General features: G+C 38.0%; 1 protein-coding gene across 2 annotated transcripts; it reads right to left on the reverse strand.

The window, feature by feature from the left end:
- Positions 1-398: 398 nt before the first annotated feature.
- On the reverse strand, positions 399-24348 carry LOC104898863 (protein CHROMATIN REMODELING 4). 2 transcript variants are annotated; one of them, XM_010685991.4, is made up of 11 exons: positions 23948-24348; positions 22858-23279; positions 22638-22739; positions 21724-22518; positions 18381-18479; positions 15611-18247; positions 12518-12669; positions 11463-11577; positions 7103-7185; positions 2797-3415; positions 399-2669 (listed from the first exon to the last, which is right to left on the reverse strand). In XM_010685991.4, the coding sequence occupies exons 2-11, from the start codon at positions 23098-23100 to the stop codon at positions 750-752; spliced, it is 6765 nt and encodes a 2254-aa protein (XP_010684293.2). In that variant the 5' UTR covers positions 23101-23279; positions 23948-24348; the 3' UTR covers positions 399-749. The 2 variants fall into 2 exon arrangements, with proteins under 2 accessions (XP_010684293.2, XP_010684295.2); XM_010685993.4 differs by having other exon boundaries at positions 22879-23279; positions 23948-24347.
- Positions 24349-24805: the final 457 nt, after the last annotated feature.

Consider the following 24805-nt stretch of genomic DNA (forward strand, 5'->3'; position numbering starts at 1 on the left):
ACAGTTACACCCTAAGACTTTGTGAACGACAAAATATTTGTATTTTTACTTATCCTTTATAGGGAGAAACCTTGACGAGTGAGAAATGATCCCAAAATCTTTTCGAACCAGAAAAAATGCTCTAATCACTTAATTATCCCTCACTTTCTCAATCGACGATAGAATGAAGATGTAATAAATTCCATAAACTTCAAATAAGTACAATAAGTTTTAAATGAAGGTAGAAAATTATTTCCCTATAATGTCACCAATCCATTACCGCTCAACTTATATAACAGAACACCATCATGTATTCATTTTTAAAATATGGACAAAAGGTCATTTCAAAGACATCCACAAATCATCCATGCACATTTGTATAAGAAGAATCATATGTCAACAATATAGAAAAACGTAAATGGAAGGATAATGAGTGGCATATGCCACGCCAGATGGGGTACATTTATATACTTCATTTCACATACATAAGCTTTACAAGATATTTCCTAGACTTTTCCTTGTACTAGAGCTACAAGTGCACACTGCACACTCGCAACCTCAAAGGTACCTACAAAACTGTGATCAAATTATAAACTACGGGCCTAAGACTTAAACATGACAAAAGGACCAATTGGCCCTCTATTGTCACCTGTGGTTATAAAGATAGCTGATAAAAACACCCTAAAAAGTCTACACTGTCTATGGCACAGTATTACACTTCTCATCCTGCAATTTGCATTTACAAAAGATCCCAGAGTTATCTTTCAATGTCATATCTGATTAGACACAATATTCTCCGATGATACTTCCTCGCCCTCTGGATGATTGACATGCGAAGGGTCAGACTGAGTTTTACTAGAATTCCTAGTACACAAGAGGTCCATCCCCACTACAGGTAGGGAGTTTACCACTGCATCTTTGGTTCCATCATTTTCCAGTTCTTGGGGGAGGTGCTTTTCATTGTCAAAGAAAGCCGGGGAGATCAAAGACAAGTTCTGAGGTAAACATGGAACTGGAGCTCCACATGATGCTACTGGCTGCAGTGCCTCAGGAGAGGGACGCAATTCACAACTTGTTTCATCAACGGGGTCAGAAACTAAAGACGGCGAGGGGTTTGTCAGCTCCACATTTGGAGGAAGCACTGGAAAAGACGAGCGAATAGAAACTGATTTTGAGGCCAGACTATCACCAGAGGAGCTGCCATGGAAGTCCTGGCTACTTCCAGGAATCTCGGTCGGAATTAGCCCAAGCATGTGAGGTTTTCGTTTTTTCTTTTTCTTTGAACTCTTCCGAGGATCTTTCGGCTGAGAAAGAGGTGGTCCCGGAGCAACAAATGGGGGGATGGAAGGCTTTTCTTCAGCATAAAGCAAACGAACTGACTCTGCTATTGCAGACACTGTAGCTGGAAGTTTGCTATCTGAAATTTTGGAAGGAGCTCCTACAGCTTCCCGAAGCCAATGTGGTAGCCTGTCCTTCGAAGAGCTACTCTCTGCTACGACTTCTTTCCCTTTAGAGCCAGAAAGATTTGACTCATTTGAATTAAGGAACAAAGTGGAAGCTGGTGGCTCACTACTGCACACGCCATTGTGGGGATGATGGGATATTTTTAGTGAGCCATCCAACTGGCAAGGAATCTTCTGATATGTATGCACGTCCAAATGATCATGGGACTGTATTGCACACCCATTTGTGGAAACTAATCCCAATGTAGTCGAATAATTGGGCCCAAAAGCACTATGAGGCCCTAGTGGCTCCACCTGCACATTTGCTGAAGTACTGTGAATATCAGAGAGAACGGTAGATGGGTACCCGTGGAACCTGGTTGATAAACTTTCAACACCTAAAGTCTGAATAGGAACATAATTTTCATCATGAAAACCAGCATAACTGGAAGGTTCAAAAGGGCGAAAATTTGCTACAAGATCACCAAATCCCAATTTCATGTCTGTTAAGTGACTCTGGAATTTGATAGGCCCAGCTAGCCTACTTCCATGCAAAGCCCGCGCCATCATTCCATCTGAAAAGCTTGGGAACAGCGCAGACCTGTGAGCTTTTGCATGTTTAATAGATCCTGTGGCTGGAGAAGCATCCACTATCTTTTGTTGCTCGGCCTCCCATCTTGCAGCCAAGTCATTTGGAGTTTTGTACTTGGAGAATTTGAGTCTGGGATCCCTAAGCATTGCATCCCAGTTGCCTCGCCCATATCGACGGACACCAATCCAGAGGGAATCAAGTTCGTCTTCTGACCATCCATCTACTTTTGATTTTCTTTTATGTAGGTTGCTTGTTCCTGCTGTCCTCATAGCTATATTCTCAAGAACCTTCCTGTGATTTTCAGGGAATGAAGGATATGCATTTGGCTTGTGTCCTAGACTCAGTGTGGTTAGCATATTTAACTCTTCCTGATTAAGATAAGGTAAGTCTTGCAAAGGGAACTTCAAATTTGGCAAGAATGGCATTGTGGGAGGTGGATTCATATTTGCAGCATCATCTCTTCTTCCAAGTGACAAGTTTCCTACAAAGTCAGGAGCTGGGCCCTGTAAGGTTTTAGGTGGAAGCGAAAATGTTGAGAGCAATTTATCATCAAAAGGCAACTTGGGCAATCCTATTTTTTCCAGGATATCAGCTGAACTGGATCTTGAGCTCTCTACACCATCTGGAAGCTTTCGCTGCAATAGTGGTGGTGAGCACTGCACAAAAAAAAAAAAAAAAAAAAAAAAGAACATGTCAACATGATATAGTTGAAATATGTAATCAGAAATTGGAAAGACGAGTGAGTTGCTGATGGAAGGGCGGGGGAAAAGAAAGAGAGATCACCATTGGCAATAAGAAGGAATTATCTTGAAAGCTGCTCTTCAGATACTGTGGTGTGAACTCTGATGATGCTTCAGGAAGTCTTGATTTACCCCTAGTTGTCTCAAGTCCCGTTGCATCCATCTTTGTAAAAGTCCCAGAACATGCAGATGTTGTTGAAAGAAAGTCTGACTGATTTACTTGTCTAGTTTCTCTTGGCCTTGAAATGTTTCTGTAAGATGACTCGGCCTGATAAGCATTAGGTGCACAAAGTCCCAGAACAGGCAAGCGATAGTTCGTAGCAGCTGAATCTGCTAAAGTTGCACCCTTACTCTGACCAGGAACAACATTCAAAGAAGAATTGGCAGGAACTTTGGGGCAAGAATTGTAATTACTGCTGGATTTATGTTTTAAATATTTTCCAGCCTTTTGCAGTTCACTCAACTTTTTATCCTCCAATTCAAATGAAGTAGCTTCTTCCCCCAACAGTTTAACAGATCTGCAAGCTCCGTCCTTATCATCCGCGTGATATTGAGCGCCCTCCGGAGACAAATCAGTTTCAGGAGGACCACCGGCAAGAGAAGATTCTTCAAGTGCTTTTCTCCTAGCAAGCCGTTCCTTTTGCCGAGCACGAAGCCTAGCACTGGTACAGGAAGTTACCACATTATTGTACAAACACAAGGAAATCAATCATATCCAAGTTCATCATCAATCACTATTCGAGATTACTGGACATTTTACTTCAAGGAGTAAGATTTGCGTTCAGATATCCCCTACCACTGTAACAAAAGTTGTCAATAATGCTAATTCTCTAGTAGGTGCCAGAGGGCACTATGATATTTATACATGCAAACAAGCGTTGTAGAAATAAGCTCCTTGATATCTGAAAATTTTCTCCCTTGTAATTAGAAAAAAGCTATATGTTAAGACATATTTACACCAGAATCTTTACAAATTTCCAGAAAAAAATTCAATAACTGAAACGTCAAGTCGTCAACACATCAGAAACATCCAATACACGTTGCTCTTTTGGCCTAGAATTTGGAGCGCAAACAAGCCAGTCTGAATTAATCCGCAAGTAAATCAAAAGATAAATTCATAGACCTGACAATTATTATCCGATTCATCTGTCAAACTATGAGTTTATTCAGATCTAAAAACATAAAATTGTTAGATCTGATTATTAGGCACTTCAGTCACAATGAGGAGAAGGTTGCTGACACTTCATGGTCTCTGATCGGTTTCTGGTTGTCAACACTCAGGGGGAAGAGAGAAACATGGAAGGAAATTTAGAAGGATCCATGTGCTGCAGGAAGAGGCGGGCATTTGAAATGCATCGCCAAAGTAAATAGTTTGCTGAGAGGACGAGTCAAGGAAGGGTGTAAAATCCCTTTCTATTTGCAATCATGTATTTTACATTCTTTAGGTACAAGTCATGTTATTTACTTAGAAAATCCAAATATGTTAGAACTGATAGACCTTCGTTAAGAAATTTACATGGATAAGATTTTGTTGAATTTTTTTATTCATTTTTGTTTTTTTTTTTTTCTGACAGTTGACCCATTTAAATTTGTCAATTCCACATCCATCTCTGTTCTGCTGAAACATAGCTTAGGTCACTCCAGAAGAGATGGTACAATATAAAGAAAGTTACAAGCAGGAAACAAACAAACAAACAAAAGCTATCCAATGTGAGTAACAATGTACCCCTTGAAACAAACATGTGTCAGTATTGAAATGAGAACAGCACACAGCTCTTGCATTGGAGGATAGTAAAAGTCACCTGTTCCCCCTTTGAAGTAACGAGCTAAACTCTAACCAGATACACCACGTGCACAAGAGATAACAATAACACAAGAGATGGCTTAAATATTTTTGCCATCTCCAAAACCAATACAGCTGTCAACAACGAGACCTTTAAGCCATGAACTCTTAATTCCACCTTTCGTCCAACTTCAGCACCACGCCATCTTTATCTAGTAGTTTTCATTACTCTCAATAAAGAGTGTCGGTCTTCCACGTCATACCCCCCCCCCCCCAAAAAAAAACAAAAAAAAAAAGAAACAGTGATGCAAAAGATCAATTCCTTTTCGGGAGAGGATAGTGGAAGCACCCTTAACGTCTATACTAAGGGATATGCAATGTCCTCGATTTTCTTGAGGCAGTTTGGATTTTAAATGTCTTACTTGGATGACTTATGATGTGTTTTTTGGTTGGTTTAAACATAAAACCGTGCGAGCTAGAGTGAACTTGGACAACGTTGAACTATGAAGGTTTGGGCACTAATTTATAAAAGCATACATTTTACAAAAAAAGAGGAAATTCTACCCATTGTAGAGGATAAGTAAACAAATATTATAACGTGATACCTCCTTCTATATTCACTAAACAGATATATGAAAGCTGCATCAATTAACTTTCTTATACGGCAAAAACCAATATGATGTTATAATTAATGTTTATGATAGTGGAACCTTCATCACATACTGCGACAGTTGCCAAAAGATCTTAGCTCAATTGGTAACATGCTCTAATTTCACTTGGAAAACCAAAAATTAAACCTTGGAAGAGCATGATTTAGGTTCATATATGCGTATGTGTGCACGGACACGCTTGTGTAGATTTAGGTTCATATAGAACCACCTTACGCTGAGCACTTGGGCATCGGAGTTCTTGCTCATTTTACGAAGTTTTTCTTCATTTTATGTTTTTTCTTCTCATTCTATGTATTTGCTCATTTTAAGAAAATTCTGCTTATTTTACAAAGTTTATGCTCATTTTATTTATTTATTTTCACGGTGTACAATTCTGTTCATTTATGTTTTTCTTTTCTCATTTCACACAATTTTTGCTCATTTTAAAGATTCTTACAAGAGAGCAAAACATAAAACGAGCAAACATGAAATGAACAAATATTTCGTAAAATGAACACAAGTTTCTTAAAATGAGCAAAAACATAAAATGAACAAAGATTTCTTAAGATAAACAAAAGTTTCTTAAAATGAGCAAAATCCGGTTCTCATGAAAATATCTCACCCCTCAAGGATTGTTTTCATGGAAACACAACCCTAAAAAGAAAAAAAAAATTAGGAACCACCCTTATAGTGAAAATCATGCTCTAACCATTAGATCATTAGATTGAAAATGGATGCTGTGATTTGTTAGGATAACCAAAATTGATTTTAGGGGTCATTAACCCTTTTTTTCTCTCCTTTCCATGTTCTTGAATCATGGGGGTCTTTTACGGCGATATTGTGCACTACTTCGACTAGGTATTCTGCTACTCCATGACGTTTGAAATCGTATGTTCCAATTCCGTACACTCTCGTCATTGATTAAGTGAAGAAGATGAAGTTGAAGGTGGAGTTGGAGATATAAGGGTTTTTCTTTGATTTCTAGCTGAATTACCAGAAAACATGCTTTAATCTAATGAATTACTAGAAATTACTCTTCAATCGAGCTACATCTTCAAGGGTTATTGGAGGAAATAAATTATTTATGCAAGTATCGGCTTTTTTCAAACTATGAGTCCAGTATTAGTAAGGAGTTAAATCTTACCTTATATATGTATGTCTTACCATAAGGGTGGTTCTCACGAAATCTTACCCTATATATGTATGTATATTTATACAGGGAAAACTAAGACAGAACATTTCTCCTTCACCATGTAAGCAAAAGAGTGAAGGGATAGAATGACAGTTATAGATGGAAGAAGAAAAACAATTTATAGACCAACAATAACTACAGGAAGCTTCTTAGATTAGAAAATGGAAAAATTAGTCAAAGAGGATGTGCAACGCATATACCTCCAAGTCCATTTACAACTATAAAGATGCTGAAGCAGCAAATCTTAAACTTTATTATTGACTACTAGTAAAGCATAAACATAACTGGTAGCCATACAAAAATGACGACCCATTCCCCTTCTTTGATTAATATGTGGTATTCCTAAATTACATAGCACCCAAGTGACCCAACCCAGTGTTACTCCGACACCTTCATTTACCTCAAAAACGGGGTGTCGTAACGTGTCCGACACGAAACGACACTTTACTTGGATACTTCATTTTAAACTAAAAACTGGACCTTTTTCTACAAAATAGCCGAGTCAGACACATGGACACCTATATCCTAGTAGACACTCAATCCATGTCTGAGTAACATAGACCAAACCTTTACCCTCTTCCCAACTCCATTCTCTCTCCTCCCCCCCCCCCCCAAAAAAAAAGAAAAGGGAAGAAAAGGCACGTATATCAAAAATAAAGTTGCTATCCACATCAATAACGAGATGTAAAGAATAAGTGAAAGTCAGAAACATGCGACAACTTACAACTTAGTCTTAAAAGCACGTCCTGCAGATGTGTACTCTCTTTCAGGTTCTGCTTGTGGTTCTCGGTCATCTTCAGCACCATTCTGGAATAAAACCCACTACACTTTGAGACTGTACCTTCTATTTTAGAATATATATTCAACAATGAAAATTACAAATATAAGCAATATCCTTATGCCAAATCATATAGGAAAACTTAGTAGACAAGCCAACACAAGCGAGGTGAGATACCTAGAAAAGAAAAAAAATATCACACCTAACAATACAAACAAGCAGTATATTAATAATTCAAGATCAACAAAAGAAGCTGAGCGTTAAACCTCTACATTCATCCACTTCCATACAATTTTTGCTAAACACTAGCATTTATTTGAAACAATGTGGAAGCATCTATGATTTGACCAATAGTTGATAGGATTCTACAATTTTGAATTCAAATGTTTGTTATATTGAGTGGTATTTGAAATATTAATAGCCACCTCAGGAAGTGGTCCAATGGATGCATTGAGGGAAATTTGGGAAAGGACAGCGTAGCTGATTTGGACAAATTTCAAACTCAACTACATGTGGTTACGACCCCAACAAAGTCGTGGTAAGCGTTGATGAGTGCTGTTTGGGGGTACTACGGCTTTTTTAGTGGTTGTGGTGAATCAGACAAAGGTGAACGAAATCTAAGCCTTACAAGCTTTTGGCGATGATTGAATGAACTATCATCTCTCCTTGACTTAGTATTATTTACTATGTGGATATGAGTCACTGGCTCTTTTGCTTCACAACTTGTGAGTTAGGATTGATCTAAAATTAGGGGTTTAAATGAAGTACTTTCATGCAATTAATTGAGGCTTTTGCTCAAAATCACATCTTAGGGACCGGGTAAGAATTAGTTTGAAATTTTTTGGACTTCTTTTATGTTATAAGCTCAAATATCCCCTCTCTCGCTTCTTATAAAAAGAGGTGTGCCTTGCGCTTTGAAAAAGGCGGCCTTAGGCGTGCCTTGTGCGTTGAAAAAGGCGGCCTTACGCGTGCCTTGTTGTGCCTGGCTTAGTTAAAGCGTTTTTGTTATTGCCTAAACTCCTGTGTGGGCCTTGGGTGCGCTTTTGGAAACTAAGAAAAGGATCAAACAAGATAGTGTTCCGTGCTTGTCAAGGTCGCTAGTCATACCCCTAAGGTGATCATCCCACATACTTAAAAACAGGCTAGAACATTGCCATTTTCCCTTAATCTTTTCTATTTCCCTTGCTCTTTAAACAAAGGCTAGCGATAACATCACACATTCAGCTACCAGAGGCTAGAGCTCGTTTTGAATCCCATTTGCTTTTAGGTGTGACATCTGTTAGATCTTCATGAAAAAGGTTTCAAGAATCCATTACATTGCAGTTTCCATCTAGTATTGAATAAGGTTAGATTGGGCGTGCAAAAAAGCACGATGGCCAGCGAGCAAAACAAGGAGAACACGGGGGTGTTTTAGTGACATCCATCACAAATTATCCTAAAAAGATAGAGATGCTAATGTCGAAACAGATTAAAGTCCGTCATATTTGGGTTAGATTTATTAACCCTAATGTAATCCCACTTATTGAACAGGCTATTTGTGTCGACCAATATAAAACATTGTGTTCCCAATCCTAAACCAAACCTTTTATTTTCTTTGTCAAGTTCAAGACATGTATCGAGAGAGTGAAGTTTTCTATTATGTATCAACCCTCCAATTACAACAAGGGTACGCAATAAATTGATAAAGAAGAGGGGTATTTTAGGTAATAGCTTTCTGAACTAGTAATTAGTGGTTTGGAGAATAAGTTAGCTAGGATAGGGACTTTATAAATGGAAGAAATGAGAGAAGGGAAGGCATGGGAAATATTGTAAAGAGTTTTAGTAGTTTCTTGCGAGAGATTTAAGCCTCTCGAAAGCTTGAAAATATCTTCATCTTTTCAGTTATCAATTCAAAGTCAATTTTCAGTCATAGGACATGTTCATCATATTGTTCCAGGCATGTAAGTTCATCATAGTTCGTATCAGCACCATGTTCCTTCGTGGCCCAGGCGCCCAGCTACTACTGAAGTTCAGGCAGCAGTAGAGTCGAGGTTCGTCAGAGAGACTGGACGAGATATTCTAGACACTTTAAGAGGATGGAGGAAACTTTGAGCCTTGAACGAGGAGTAGCTTTGAATAACATCCATTTTTAGGCTGACAGGAAAAATATGATAAGCAGTGGAGTAGGTGCTGCAAACTCCCAGCCAGAATAGCACCACCATAGCTACTATTGACATGATTCCAGTAGCTGGAGAGAAGAACAATCAGGCACCAGATCTAGTAAGAAGCAGAGATGGTGACTGTTCATACCTGGTCGCCAGCGAAAGTACGGTGATGAAATTCAAATCACCACCCCTGAGAATGGAACCACCTCGATGACAAGTGAGTCTGGGGGTCAATATGATTATGGTCCTCCAGAGGGTGAAATATTTCACCACCATCAATTGATGAACAGTAGTCAAACCAAATCAGAAGTGGTTACCAACAAGGGTGATGTCAATTTGGAGAAATTAACGGATGGTGGTTTCTGCGGAGGAGAATCTTTCAGTCACGAAGGTGATAATGGTTCAAGAAACCTTGACGGTGACCTTAACCGAAGAGGAAAGCGCTTTGCGGAGGGGGAATGCGGTGAATCTAGTGAAAGGCAAGATGATTTTGCCAAAGGATTTACAGTCGGAGGTCGAGATGGTCTCAAAAGAGGTAAACCGTAGAACGAGTGGTGAATCTGGGAAACCATGGGAAGAATTTTTCTGAGAGAGGTGGATCAGGAGAAAGCAGATCCCGCGGAGGTGGAAACCAAGGAGAAGCCACCAGTGGAGGCAGTAGGACTGGTATTTGTTTTGTCGGTGGACGTCGAACTAACAGTCACCAGTTGGGGTGAAATCCATGGACATATTCTGGTAAGGAAACGAGATTTGAGAAGGATCATCTTGGAGTGAGTTGTTCCATTGGTGGTCAAGGTGATATTGCAGACGGCTGCTTCGGAGGTTGGACTGGTGCCGAAGTGCCAGCGGCAGTAATGGGAGCAGTTGGACTAAAAACTTTGTTGGCTTGGAGAGGAATCCAGTTATGGAAGATGCTAGCAAGGGCAAAGCTGAAGTTGCCCAAGAAGCCATATCACATGCACAAGAAAGTCACGTGCTTGCAGCGAGTTCTGTATAAGATAATTCTGAGGAAAAGGTGGATATCCTTCCCCCAACAGGTTCGGACAATATCCTTCCATAGCCAAGCAACTTCATGTGGGTTGACACCTAACCACGGAAGAACTTCAACACCAGTTATTACATGGTCTTTCACTAAAAGTAAGATAGTCTTGGATGCTGCAGAATGATGCCAACACTGGGAAGATGAAGCAGACTACTGCCTACCTTGAGGAAAAGGTGGAAGTTCGGGTGGCGGGTCACGCAATAATCTGATATAGGGGAGAGGGGTATTTTCACGTAATGGCTTCATGACTTAGTAATCAGTGGCTTGGAGAATAAGTTAGCTAGGATAGGAGCTGAGATGACATAATGCAAGGCATGAATATTGTTAAGAATTCTAATAGTTTCTTTAGAGAAATTGAAGCCTCTCGAAAGCTTGACATTATCTTTAACTTCCTGAAATTTCCAGTTATCAACTCAACGTTCACCTTTCAGTCCTTGGTCATGTCAGTTCATTACAGGGTGCCACATTTCACCCTCTAAATACATGGTTACACATGTTAAAACATGAGCAACAATCAAAGAGGAAGGAGGATAGACTGTCAATGGAAAACAGATGAGCCTACTACGGTGCAATTGCAATCTATTGGATCATTGATATAGTGTCAAGGACCAGGCTGAGGTAAGAAAAAAGACAAAATGGACTTGAGACCTAGTCATTGGTCAGAATGCTTGCACGTATGATGACAGTCAGGTTCTGAAAGCCTGATTAAAGTACTTTTCCAACTTTAAAGACATCTCAGCTTGCCATAGCAGGACGGTTCTGTTGACCATTGAAAAATTTTACCCAATTATCCGCCCATGTTGAAGACCCATTAATCCAGAACAACATCAGTTTCAAGTTCAACTTTAGACCAGCCAGACCACAATTTTCTAATATTCATCCTCCTGCACCTTTACACCGATGAATTAAGAGAAGATTAGAAGAAATAACATGAAAATTTATATATGGTCAGTTGAGATATAGGAAACTTCATAGCATCACACTCCACACCACGCAAGATATCGAACAGATGATCAGCAAAATCTTGCGCAATCATTAAGTCCCCCAACATCCAAATAAGAGGGAAAAAGGCCAATATCCCGATAAGACTATGAAAGCTCATCTTATTACTAGGAATTACCTCATTAAGTGTTCCATTAGGGTGGGCTGCAAATGCTTCCCTATAAGAAACAGCTTTTCTGAGACGTTTCCCTCTACCAAGAGAAGCTTCCTCTTCATTTTGATATTTTTCCCACCTAAATTAGAAAGAAATAACCAGTCAATAAAACAATTTGACCATATTACATAGTTACAAGTAAGATACAATTCCCACGCCATCCCCCCCCCCAACCAAGACATACAACACAGCACAATACACATCAAGGTAGATTCATTTTTATTTCACAAAAGTTTACGTGCATATCATAGACCCTGACATGCATACTTATTTCTTTAAAAAAATGTTTCCAAACTTTTGAAGTGTTCAAAAGCACTTTAAAACGTATTTCCAGGCACTTTAGATCGAGAAACAATCGGAAAATTGATTCGGCCAGCTGCACATTTCCATGCATCAGAGATCTCCACCAACCACATGTCAGATGTGAAAAAGTATACAAATCAAATGCAACCAGCTGATCCTGCATGCCTTTAGAATTCCTAAAATTAAAACAGAGCGCTGGCAAAAGGCAGTAAAGGGCCCATTGGTTAGAACTCACAGCTTGAAAGCTCGATTTGAGATATTAACAGGCCGGGCTGAGCTACTCAATTTAAGACTCGAAAGCTTGCGAGAAACCTTCTTTTTCCGTAAGATTTTAATTTTTATTTCAACCTTTACTATTTAAAACAATGTACCTTTTATTTCTAAAAAAATTTGAAAGGTTCAAATAATATAAACAATTTCAAGCTGGTCTCGGGGTTGAGTTCAAGCAAATTTTGTGCCAAGCTCTAGTTGAGACAAATTAGAGCCAACTCAAGTTCTATTATTGAGGTTTTGACGTCAAGTTGACCTTCATATTTTCAAGCTCACGAGTTTTCAAGTTGAGCTTGAGCTCACATAATTAGCCCAAAGAGTATCACATTAAAAAATTGCAGCAAATGCCACAAGAACCTTAAGCACCGACTGCAAAAGGCACAAATGATGTACAACTAACAAATCATCAATAAATAATTAACAAAATACTCACAATTAATCCTCACCTCACACGCAGAAGCTTATCCCATTCATTTTCTTCTGTACCACAGACCTCATCCTTTTTATCAGAACTAGGTGCAGAAGCATCATCAGTGAGAGCAAGAGGTGATTCAATTTTTCCTTCCTCTTCCATTGGTTCATCAGCCCATTCCACAGCCTGCTTGAAATCATAGTGTGGTTATACTATATGAGACAATTGATTAGGAAACCTCTTGAAAAGAAAAGTACCAAAGTTTTGGAATCATAAGTATTCGTGAAACAAATAAAAAGAACAATGAAAATCAACAAATCAGAGGAATTTCTACTTAATTCTACATTTCCACATCAAGCCATACAAGCTTAGGAAAATAATTGAAGTGTAATGCTTTAGCCTGCCTTCCTTACAACTTAATTTAAGAAAAGGGCAGGGGGTTGGGGGGACACCGTACTTCTAAAAAAGTTAAGGTAGTAAAATGCAGGATCACCAAAATCTGGTGTGTCCCTTGGCCTCTAACCCCAAAAAAAAGAGCAGCTTCCTGCTTCTCTTGTTCTTTCTTTCTTCCAGTGCTGGGATGAAAAGGCATCTTATTATTCATTTTACATACAGGCCGGCTGAGATTTTTTTTACTTTAAACAGTGCAACATCTGGTATGTCCCTTGGCCTCTAACCCCAAAAAGAGCAGCTTCCTGCTTCTCTTGTTCTTTCTTTTTTTCCGGTTTTGGGATAAAAAACATCTTATTATTCATTTTACATACAGGCTAGCTGAAATTTCTTTATTTTTAACAGTGCTGGCCCAAGAGATTGATATGCAATCAGTGAAGTTCCTTATGGTTGAACAAGGACATTATTCTGATTGCTATTGGCACATCCAATTATCGCCTTAATTATTAACCACATATCCCGTATTTATCTCTTAGTTGTATCATGTCAGGTGTATACAATATGGAATACGTGTCACGGAATTAAAACTCTCCCGTTCCGTTTCTGTAACGGATTTTGGATTTGCCGTTCTGCGAAATCCCGTTACGGAACGCCATAATAAAATTCACATACTTCTCGCCGCGTTGTCCGTTCCGTAACGCGAACTCGCTGCATTAGAACGCTTTTATCCCCGTTACATCCGTTTTTTTCAAACATTGGCCAAATTCTTTCTATGATTTAATTATATAGTTGATGAAACATGATATTTTATAAGATTTGATTATATTATGTTGTAATAATGCTTCATAAACTAAAAAAAGCAAATAAAGTTGAAACATATTTATGTGAATTTTTTTAAAAAATTCACGCCGCGTCAGCCGCGAAACGTTCTATTTGCCCGTTACAAGCCGTTCCCGCGAAAACAAGGAACTTTATGGTTAGAACAAGGGAAGATTTCAAATTTTATTGGTATGTTCAATTTTTCCGCCTCATGACTCAAGCCCATATCCCATATACGACTCAAGCCTACCAACTCACCCCTGGCCTAGGCACACCTACGGCACGCTTGTAAAACTAAGAATTGTGTGCCACTTGACTTTCCTTGAATTTGACGATAAAATGCTCCACGTTAGCATGAGGGCTTGAGGCTTTTGTCAGTAGCCCCCCTTTTGTAAATGGGATACCCCCTTGGCGACTTTCTAATTTAATTCTATATTACTTATTAAAAAAAGGAAGGTACTGAGATTGTCAAATCCTGTGGAAACAAATATCAAATCCTTGTATAACAGTTGCTCAAAAATATTTCAAAAGGCAGACTTGTGAAAGTCCAAGGAAGTCCCCATAATGAAGATGTCCCTAATCAAGAACCACTAAATCATATCACTATGCAGATTCCTCCGTATAGAGCTTTTAGCAACTAAACGTTACTCCAATATTGGGTTTTGAAATGGAGGAAAACAAAAGAGAGCCTCAATGGGAATGTGAAAGCTATAAAATAGGCATGCTATGTCTTGATATACTTGCTTCGTTTCTTTTAGGCGTTTTATTGTTTTTGCACAAAGATTAAAGAATGATAAATTGTAAAGGGAAACAAAGTGTTGACTAAACTACCTCTAATTATTCTTTTAAATTAATAAAAACATGAGAACAAAACTTAGAATCATCTTTACGGCCATTTAAATTTTCGGCACATGGAACGACAGAGAGTGAGCAAAAGAGCATTTACTCCTATTCACTCTCCTCCATAGCACAGATTACCTCCAACAGAAAGTCTCATGGCAAAAAATGTCACCTCTAAATTCTCCCCTTCTTAAATGGAGTGAAACCAAAAGTATGATTTGAAGAGCTATCTGTTGCCTTAGTTTTGTGCTTTTCGACCCAAACAACAACAAAAATATTACTGCGGCCCAAATTGCTCATGAACATTTCTTGGTCTGCCAATTTTTTAGTAGCCCCTCCATCATTTGTACTGTAAAAGTCTTTTTGATTAACATAAAAAATCAAAGGGATGTAGTACTTACTAGAAAGTAACTAAAATAAGGTGAGGTTGTTTAGTTGACAAAAATGTAGGAAGTGCAACTTCCTAGGAAGATTTACTTTCCATAAAATGGAGGAAATTACTTAACTAAGGAGACCTAGGCAAGTACGACTTCCCATTGTTAGTTTTTCTTCCCATATCAACCAAAATACTAAGGAAACCTAGGGAGTGATAGACAAGAATCGGATATTTAAATTTTGATATCTCAGATCTCTCAACAATCGACAAAACTCTGGAAAATTGAATTCAAACTTTGGGCTATACATATACCAAGCAACATGTACAAAGTAACCAGGATCAAAAGAACATTCCAAGATTTGTAAAAATCCTAAGAAAACCTCTTGCAAATGCAAACACATAGCTCCCGAAAAGACTATGAGTAGTGAAGACAAACATCACAAAGTTAATTTGTGCAAGCCTAGATACTCGTGATGGCTTTCAGTAGTGCCTCCAACCAATGACAGACAATGACCACTAAAGTTACATATTAAAAGTAGCTCAAGAGAAGTACTCAAGTTTGAAGTCCACAACAATAACATTTCAAACTACCAATAATCACAATCTTAACCATCCAGCTATTACTAATGTGACAAAAATTAATTAATTAAACAGTAAGCACTAAAACATATAGGACTTGCATAATAAATTCATGAGACATACCTTAACTGAACCAAGCAAATCATTTTCTGCATCTGCTTCAGTATTATCCGATGATCCAGATTGAAGGTTCGAACGGTCAAGCAATTTTAAGATGGCATTCTCATCCCAATTAATTTGGCTGCTTCCTTCTGTGCATTTATCTTGGTATACATCTCCAAGGCCACCGGTTCTTCTCTTACTCCTCTGTTCTGTATCTGGAACTGCTTCATCCTTAGACGTATCATTTTCACCAATGCCCTTTCCAGAAGAATCACCAAAAAGCTCTTCTGTTCCCCAACGCAGTATAGCCTCCACCTCTTTTTGAGATCCAGACTTATTTACAAAAAGTTGATCCAGCATCAGTTTTTTCTTTGCTAGCTGCAATATACGTTCTTCAACACTAGCACGAACTACAAGCCTATAAACCAAAAGTCTGTTTGATTGTCCAATTCGATGAGCACGATTCATTGCTTGAATATCAGCATGTGGGTTAAAATCTGAGTCATAAATTATCACAGTATCAGCTGTCGCCAAATTGATTCCAAGGCCACAAGAACGGGTTGACAACAAGAATACAAATCGACTCTTATCTTGATTAAAGCGTGCAATAGCTGCTTGACGATCGGCTACTGAAACAGAACCATCAACTCTCTCAAAGGACTTGGACCCAAATTCAACATTCAGATAATCTTCCAGAATATCTAGAAGCTTCGTCATCTGTGAAAATATTAGAACTCTATGGCCGTCTTTATGTAACAATTTCAGCATAGAGTGCAAGACAGTTAGCTTAGCTGAAGCCTTTATCCGCATTTCATGAAGGAATTCTATTGATCCAGAATCAGGTTCTGTGCCAGGGATAAGATATGGATGGTTGCAAACTTTACGCAGTTGCATAACGATGTTGAGCATTGATTGTTGGGGAACCCCTTTACCAATGTTCCTTAAAATCTGATAGTTTTTTGTGAGCATTGCGCGATAATATTCAGCCTGGATGGAAGACAGCTCAACAGGGACCATTCTTTCAGTCTTAGGTGGAATATTCTGCATCGCATCTTTCTTCAGCCTTCTAAGCATATGTGGAGCAACAAGTTTCTTGAGTTCCTCTACCCTGTCAGTGTCAGAAAGGTCCTTAAAATTTTCCTCAAAGGATGACAAAGAAGGGAATGAAGCTGGCTGCAAAAAATTAAGCAAGTTGTACAACTCTCCTAAGTTGTTTTGAAGAGGGGTGCCAGTCAATAGGACACGGTGCTGGAAGGAAAAAGAATTAAGCATGCTAAAAAGCTTACTGCTAGAATTCTTAAGCCGGTGCCCCTCGTCGACAATAAGAACTTCCCAAGGAATCCCTCGTAAATGAGAGGAATCAACAAGAACCATCTCATAAGTAGTCAAAAGAACATTAAATTTGTAGCCCGCACTTTTCTTAGTCAATTCATTTGGATGACTGGCATGCCACTCATGTTGACGAATTATAGTTCTTCCTTTAACATTTCCATGATACTCCACTACATTCACGTCTGGAGCCCATGAAGCGAACTCTGCCATCCAGTTCGGCATTGTGGAAAGAGGCACCAAAACAAGACAAGGAAGCTTTACTTTAAACTCAAAGTACAAGGATGTAATGAAGGCACAAGCAGATACAGTTTTCCCAAGGCCCATCTCATCAGCAAGAATAACATTTTTAGATCTGTGCCAGCATTTGCGCAACCAATTCAAAGCTTCTAGCTGGTGTGGAAAGAGTGAACCACCTTTGAGTTCCTTCGGCTGCTCAGCAAGAGCGAGAACCTCCTTGTGTTGAAAATCATCTTTCCTAGATAATGTTTCCCTTTCGGCATCCTTCTCCAGTGTTTGGCGCTCGAACTGATTGAATTGATCAATTAACTGCAATGAGTTTCTGATTCCAGGTTCATCTGTCCTCTCCCAAGTGCATTCATCATATGGGAGGCCTGACCATTTAATAAAAGCTTCAGTCATACCACCCTCTGATGACCGAAGTGCAATTACACGATGGGGCTGTTTCCACCTCTCCTCGAAGAGATTTATTGCTGCAGTTCCATACTTTGCCTTATAGTTATCTAGCTTTCTTTTGGCCAAAACTTTAAGCCTGGACTCAGGAATCCAACTATTGTGAATATGAGATTTTCCAACCCATTTAACTAAAAACTCATAGGAGATATGTTCTCCATTGGATAATACAGTTTCATCCAACCTAGCTTCCAAAACCTTTTTATCGCAATTGCCATCACTTGCAACTGAATTTTTGGCCTCTGATTTGTCTTCTGATGATCGAGGTGCATGCAAATTTTCATTGGCAAAATGCATTTCACGATTTTTTTCTCCAGTTGCAACACTAGAACTTAATTCTACCCCTACCTCACCCAACCGATCACCTTGGTTGCATTCTTTGGTCACAGTTCTTCTGCATACATCTAATGTATCCACTAAACAATCATCCACAAGAAACTTTTCAGCTGATTGGCACTGCATTAAAGAAGGATCTTCAAGATAATCGTCTAAATCCTCCAAATCGGCTATATGCTCTGGCTTGCTCATTCCATTTTTCGAAATTTTAGCTTCACATAAGAACCCATTGCTTGGCATTTCAGATGTTTGACACAGAGAAATTAATTCCTGCACTCTACATCCCAGGACCCGATCAACCTGTAACATTGATGTTCAATGTGAGCAGCAGTATCAACCACACAATTCATTAAACAGCACTACACAGATGTAGCAGATAAACGATGGAGCGCAAAATATCTAAATACATCAAGAACTTTAGATGGATGTATACTTGTAATGTTTCGTCAAAAGAGTTCTTTTCAGATATAATCATCTTATCAGGTCCAATATCCTCTTTCTTTGACAACCCCGCTGCTTCTCTAGGATATGCCTGCACCCACATACATACAATAACAACAGATATCAGAACAAAAGCAAATCAAGATTACTTCATCAACTCTCTTTTCCTTCCCCTCTCTTTTTCAGATACCTCCCAAGATTTCTAAAAAAGAGCACTCAGAAGTCAGAACATATACTATAAGTACTAAGAGCTGAGCTAAGTCAAAAGCCACAGATACGATATATCTTTGGAGACGAGAAATGATGACTAGGAATTATGTCTCACAAAATATATCTTTTAAAACAAACCTGCAAAAGATATCACATAAGCGATAAAATTTGAAATTTTACTTTTCAAAACATAATACATGCTCTTAAGAAGCAAGTCAACCAAAAATATTCACCAATAAAGACGAAACAAACAGTAACAAGAAATGCGCATACGACAAGTATAATATTATATGGAAAGGAATCATAAGACAAGCATCATTGATAAATGAACAACAAGGCAGTAAATCATGATATAAACAATATGGAAGTTTAATGTAAGCCATCAAACACACAGAAAACTGATGCTGGTGTATGGAACCCAAGGATGAAACTGAGGCAATTCCAGGACACCTTAATAAAAATCTGTTTGATTTGCAGTTTTAAACACAAGTGCTCTAATTGAATTAAAAAGTTGAAATGACAGCCATAAATAGCAGAGGATGTAAGAGCATTTGAGTGTAACATTGATCATGCCTTACTCCAAGACCTCGACAAGTCCATCATTAACAACTTGGAATAACGCTCAATACCAAATTAAACAAAGATAGAATTGATAGTCTTTAACCTGAAGGACAGATAATTAAGTGATGGATCCATACAAAACCCTTAAGAGATAAAATTTGAGAAGGAATATCCACCAGAAACCTTTTATACAACTACGTCGAGCCATTTCTCAAATTCCTACAATTGAAAAAATATTTGCTAGGCTAACAAACCTTATTAAAAGACCAATTTTTTGATAATATGATTAAACTCATTTAATACAGCAAGTAAAAGATACAAAAGAGGGAACCAGAAGACCAAAAATGAAAGGCACATGAACTTAAAAAATAAAGAGCTCCGATCTCGCAGAACATCATAATAGGATACATTCGGAAAAGTCCCATGAGCATGTGTTCTGAACTGGCATATTGGCCTTGTTTGGTAAAGAGAGCTTTGGGGAAAAAATAAGAGGTTTTAACTCAAATTACAAGTTTTGACTAGTCAATCCTCGTATTTGAGTATTTGGTAGAGAGAGGTTTCAAATAGTTGATTGGGCCCAAAAAGCACTTTTTGGAAAAGCTGGGGGGAGATTTTTGAAATTAGAGGTTTCAAAATGAGTAGGCCAAATTACATTTATGTCCTTAAGTTCTTGAAAGTTACATTAATAAACAGTAAAAAGGTACAATAATGGATTATGCACATGTCCTTGTTAGTTATTTTACCCAATTATGTAGCAAGAGTCTTGCTCTCTCCCAAAACATCTAATAATTTAAAGGATTACTCATCAGAATTCAACATGATCTTCTCTCGCACTACTGTAGTGAAGTATAATTAGTTGGTGAGCATTATAGCTTGAAGAGAAAATATAATTAGAGGGGAGGGAGAGAGAGAGGACAAAAGGAATCAAATTCTATAAATAAGGACAATAGAGAGAGATTATGTTGAAGAATATAGTATTTCCTTTAGCTCTATGGTTTTGGGAGAGAACAAGCATCTTGAATGCTAGTGTTCATCTTTTAAAACTGCACTTACAGTTAACTCAATCAAAATCATCATTTCCATTTCTTCGTCATCTTCTTCAATATATCGGTTAATAGCAGCTTGAGTCCAAAAAGAAGCTAAATATACTACTTGCTCCCATTAAGAATTCGAAGAGGACTTCTGACCACGGAAAATCTAGTCATTCCTCTACAAACAAATCACCCATAAAATAGCCATCAATGCATCCTGCCACAGAACCTTATGCCGTTTCCACCTGGCAACCTTCATGCAAGGTATCTACAGATAGCTAATAAAGTAGAACTAAATCCCAAAATCCTAAATAACACTAGTCTGCTGCCAAAGCACGGGACAAGGCAAGAACACATGATATGTTGTCTCCTCACTAGCAAGACACGAAGAGCAAACATGAGGATAAAGAGCCTAAAAGATCTCTAGCCTGTAGATTATTACATGCATTGAGTATTATAAATATGTTAGAGTTTTAACTTTTTTGTTCACTAGATTTGATTGCTAATTTGACAACTTTTTTTATAAATTTGTTTGGTAACAATTAACTGATTGCTAAAAGCTTATTGCCGTTTATTTGAGTAAAATGACATTTATAGACATTTCAATACAATGTGTAGTAGTATTATTAGAGACAAAAAAGTTTTTGAACATATTTGAACCTAATCCTCTAAAGAAAAAGCTGCTATTAGGAGCTTTTTCATTTTGAGAGTTTTGATTCTAAAACTCTATTTTACCAAACTCCCCTTTAAGAGTTTTTGACTAGTCAAAACTCTAAAAGTGGCCCAAAACTCTCTTTTTGCTCCAAAACTCTGATTGCCAAATACCCCCAAAAAATTAGCATGTAAGATGTTCGATTAATCTGAACGAATATTTTCATAAAACCAACTTCTTTACAATATTTAATAATAGAATATTAGAGATATTAATGGTCAAAATACTCTGTTGGCAAGCATGAAAGTCTAAATGTAGCCATTGAAAAAAAAAAAAGAACAGGAAGTATCAAGAACATGCACAACAGTTGAACTTAGGGCCAAAAGAGGCTCAGTAACTGACATCACCATTTGAAGCAGCAACTATAAAAAAACCAAAACAGGAAATAATAAGAGCTACAACATCTCATCTCCAAAAAAAAAAGGAGCTACAACATCTAAACATATAGAATGTTAAAGAAGTGCATAAAAATATGTAGTCTACATCCTCAAACTACCAAGACCCATCTCGATTAAAACTTAACAAATAAATATATAACATACATCTCTATGCTTTGTGGTGGGCAATTTCTTCAGCAATGTCATAAAAAAGAGTGCCACACTACCAGTCATTCAACACGAATCTCTCAATGCAAGTTGGCAGATATATAGCAACCAGCAACAATTGTAGAAAAACGGCTCTTTAAGAAAATTCCATTTAAAGCATAACCATAATTCGAGATAGACAAATGATCACTGTCTGAACACAATACCATTATACAGAATAGATTACGACAGGCAAATCAAAGAAAAAAACTCAGAGACAAAAAATTATCATGATACCTCCTCTTGCTGACTTTCTGTCTTCCCAGACACAGCATTATCCTGTGAAACATGAAATCTGTGATGAACAGAGCGACGTTTTCTCTGTGGCTTTTTAATCTTTGGAGAAGAAACATGTGCATTTGATTTACGCTTCTGACCTCTATTTACTGAAGGCTCCCCAGTAGACATCTTAGATTTTTTCTTGCTTCCATCTTTACAAGGTTTCTGTTTTCTTTTGTGAGCCTCAGAAACAACGCCTGGTGCAGGTGTAGAATTATTGGTAGTGCTGTGACTTTTATTAGCGAAATCATGCCTTTTTTTGGTAGCTTCACTCTTTGGCTCAGTACAAGCATGCATAGGGAGGGAACAATTATGTTCCACAAGATAGTTAGACTTCCTGCCAGCTGCTGATGAATCATAAATCTTTTCAATGTCCTCGGTAGCAGTGTGAAGTTTCTTTTTACCATCTGCACTTTCACTTGGCGAGGAACCACCCGCAGTACCTTCATGAGACATTAATCCTATCTTGCTACAGCATGATCCATCAATTATCGAAGATTCTAGCTTCTTTAAAGACTGGCCTCTGTCATGTAAACCAGATTTTCTTTTACTGGATGATCTTTTTTTTCCAATGGACCTCCCAAGAAACTGAGACACTTTAAGAGTACTAGATGGCTTGCCTCCAGCTTTCAGTTTCTCAGATATAGTCATTGTCCTAGCTCGCTTGAGCATCAAGTCTTGGTGACTGATGGAATCCGCTGAATCAATTTTCTGCAAGCAGGTGGCACATTCCCACTTCCCGTTTGGAATACGCTGAAGATTAATAATAGGGAATCAGGATTATTATTGGTGAAGGGAAGAAAAATAAAAGTAGGACAATTACAACCCATAAGACAGGAAAAGTCAGTGGCAATGTGATAAGCTACTAATACCTTAAGTGGCGGATCAAGGCATTCAAGATGGTATGTTCTTGGACAGCTATCACAGCACAGCAAGTTCCCTCCAAGATCGCAGATCACACACTCATAATAATACTGGACAAATGGAGCAATAAATCACCTCCTAGATCAACATTTAAACCCCGAAAAAGGAAAAGGACAGAATAACTCAATAACAAAAGACGAGAGAAAAGCCGTTTTGAACATCAATTACATCGCTATAAATGTCAATTACCCCATCATTTCCTTTCTTCTTTGATGTCAAACAATCAAAATTCGTTTCAGAATTCTGCAAATCTTTTTTTGAGCAATTAACTGCAGTAGATTCAGCTGCCAAACCCTCCTCCTTGTCCTTGCTAGCAGATACACCTGGTCCACATGGAAGTTTCTTACGCTTGCGTTTCAGCACCCAGTTTCGACTAATCATATTACTAGGTTGTGGACCCTTCTCCTTCATCTCCAAGCCTCAAGTGCAGCATTTATACAAGCAGTGCCAGTGATTCCTTGAAAGTGATTGGTTTCTATATCAAACAGGTAATAAAATAGGCAGCTGTGGTAACAACTGATAAGTCTTCCATCAGCGATAATCCATCAACCACGAAGGAATGTTTTCAGCAGACGCCATCTCAGAACATGCTGAAAAAGGAACTACTCAGCAATGACCATAAAATTAACAACTGACTCAACAGCTAGCATTCATTATACACGATTACAGAACTTGCCTCAAGTTTACAACAGCACGTAGGTATAGTTGCAACCGAAACAGGAAAATACAACTGCCAGTGGCAAGGAGCAGAATATAAGCAGATGCGTGAAATATCAACTCAACCAGAATAAGAAATGACACATAACAGGTAGTATATAAATTACTTATATATGCACTAAAATGGAAACGAAGTTTCATTCAATCAGCAAATTAACCAAGTATGGCACCATCAATGCACTTTAAGATATGAAATTCAGGCGAAAAAACATCAAAAACAAGCTGATACAGCAGATAAAACTAGCTGCCTGACTCAAAATATACCATATCAAAATTTCAAATCTTAGTTGAGTGAAATCATGAAAGCAAATATACAGTAAAATCAGAAATTAGGCATATTTCAATGAACTGAAACCAAATGCAAGCAAAGAAGAACATTAATGACAGAATCTACTGCAAATCTAAAAAATAAATCAACCATAAATTACAGCAAATAAACCAAAAAATCGACAAAAAGAGTTCAAACAAAAAATTAGCTCTTTCATTGTTAATTTTGCTACCAAAGTACTTGTATTAAAAAAAAAAAAAAGCAGAAACTCACGAAATCTGGGAAAGTAAGCAAAGATTTGAAAGTAAATGAGATAGTAGAATTGAAATTGAAGAGTGAGGGAGGAGAGAGAAAGAGAGAAGGAAGGAAGGAAGAGAGGTATTAGGGCATGCGAGAGAAGGAAAAGGGACAGGTGTGAGAATCGAGGATGAGAGAGAAAACGTAAAATAGAGAGATTTTTAGTTTTAGTTTTAGTTTTTAGTTTTAGAGAGTGACAGATTTTGGAAGAGAGAGAAAGTAATACGATTTCGCCGGGGCTTGAGCACTCTGACATGGCATTGGCAGGAGTTTGGTTTTGGTTGTAGAGAGAGAGAGAAAAGGGACAATTCTTGAGCAAATGATGTGTGAACACGTGGAGTCACTGCACGCATGCCCCTCTTTCTTTCTTCCTCCGTCATTCCCCACTTTGGGAGGACAGAGGAGAGAGAGTGAGTCAAAATTCAAGAGAAGTAGTTCATTCATGTTCTCAGTCATCGATCATCGGCGTCGTGTATGGCAACTAGATTCGTCGTTAAGGGTCTTATTAACGAATACCGAGTTTCATAACTAATGGTATCACAAGGATTAAGTTCAAAGGAATCTTGCCTACAGATTATTTTTTATTTGCTGGATCTGCTTTCTTTATCTGAACCCAATTTTTTTAACCCAAGTAGAGTAAAAATGCTTTCAGTTTTTAGTTCTTGAATTAAAGTCCAATCATTCTTATATTATTTTTACCTAATGAATATGTAATATTTATCAGTCAACTCATAGTTAACCTGAAATTGAAGTAATTTAACAATTTCTTGTCTAAATCTGAATTGCAAGGTCCTACATGTTCGAATTCAAATGTTGGGGAGAATGGATTTGATG

Source organism: Beta vulgaris, chromosome 7, assembly GCF_026745355.1.
Source record: "Beta vulgaris subsp. vulgaris cultivar EL10 chromosome 7, EL10.2, whole genome shotgun sequence".
Taxonomy (NCBI): domain Eukaryota; kingdom Viridiplantae; phylum Streptophyta; class Magnoliopsida; order Caryophyllales; family Amaranthaceae; genus Beta; species Beta vulgaris.

Excerpts from the sequence above, each read along its gene's own strand:
- LOC104898863 (XM_010685991.4), bottom strand. The coding sequence starts at position 23,100 with ATGAAGGAGAAGGGTCCACAACCTAGTAATATGATTAGTCGAAACTGG. Across the intron at positions 18,248-18,380 it reads CTTTTGACGAAACATTACAA|GTTGATCGGGTCCTGGGATG; the intron begins GTATACATCCAT and ends TCAATGTTACAG. Across the intron at positions 3,416-7,102 it reads CGTGCTTTTAAGACTAAGTT|TGCTAGGCTTCGTGCTCGGC; the intron begins GTAAGTTGTCGC and ends TTCCTGTACCAG.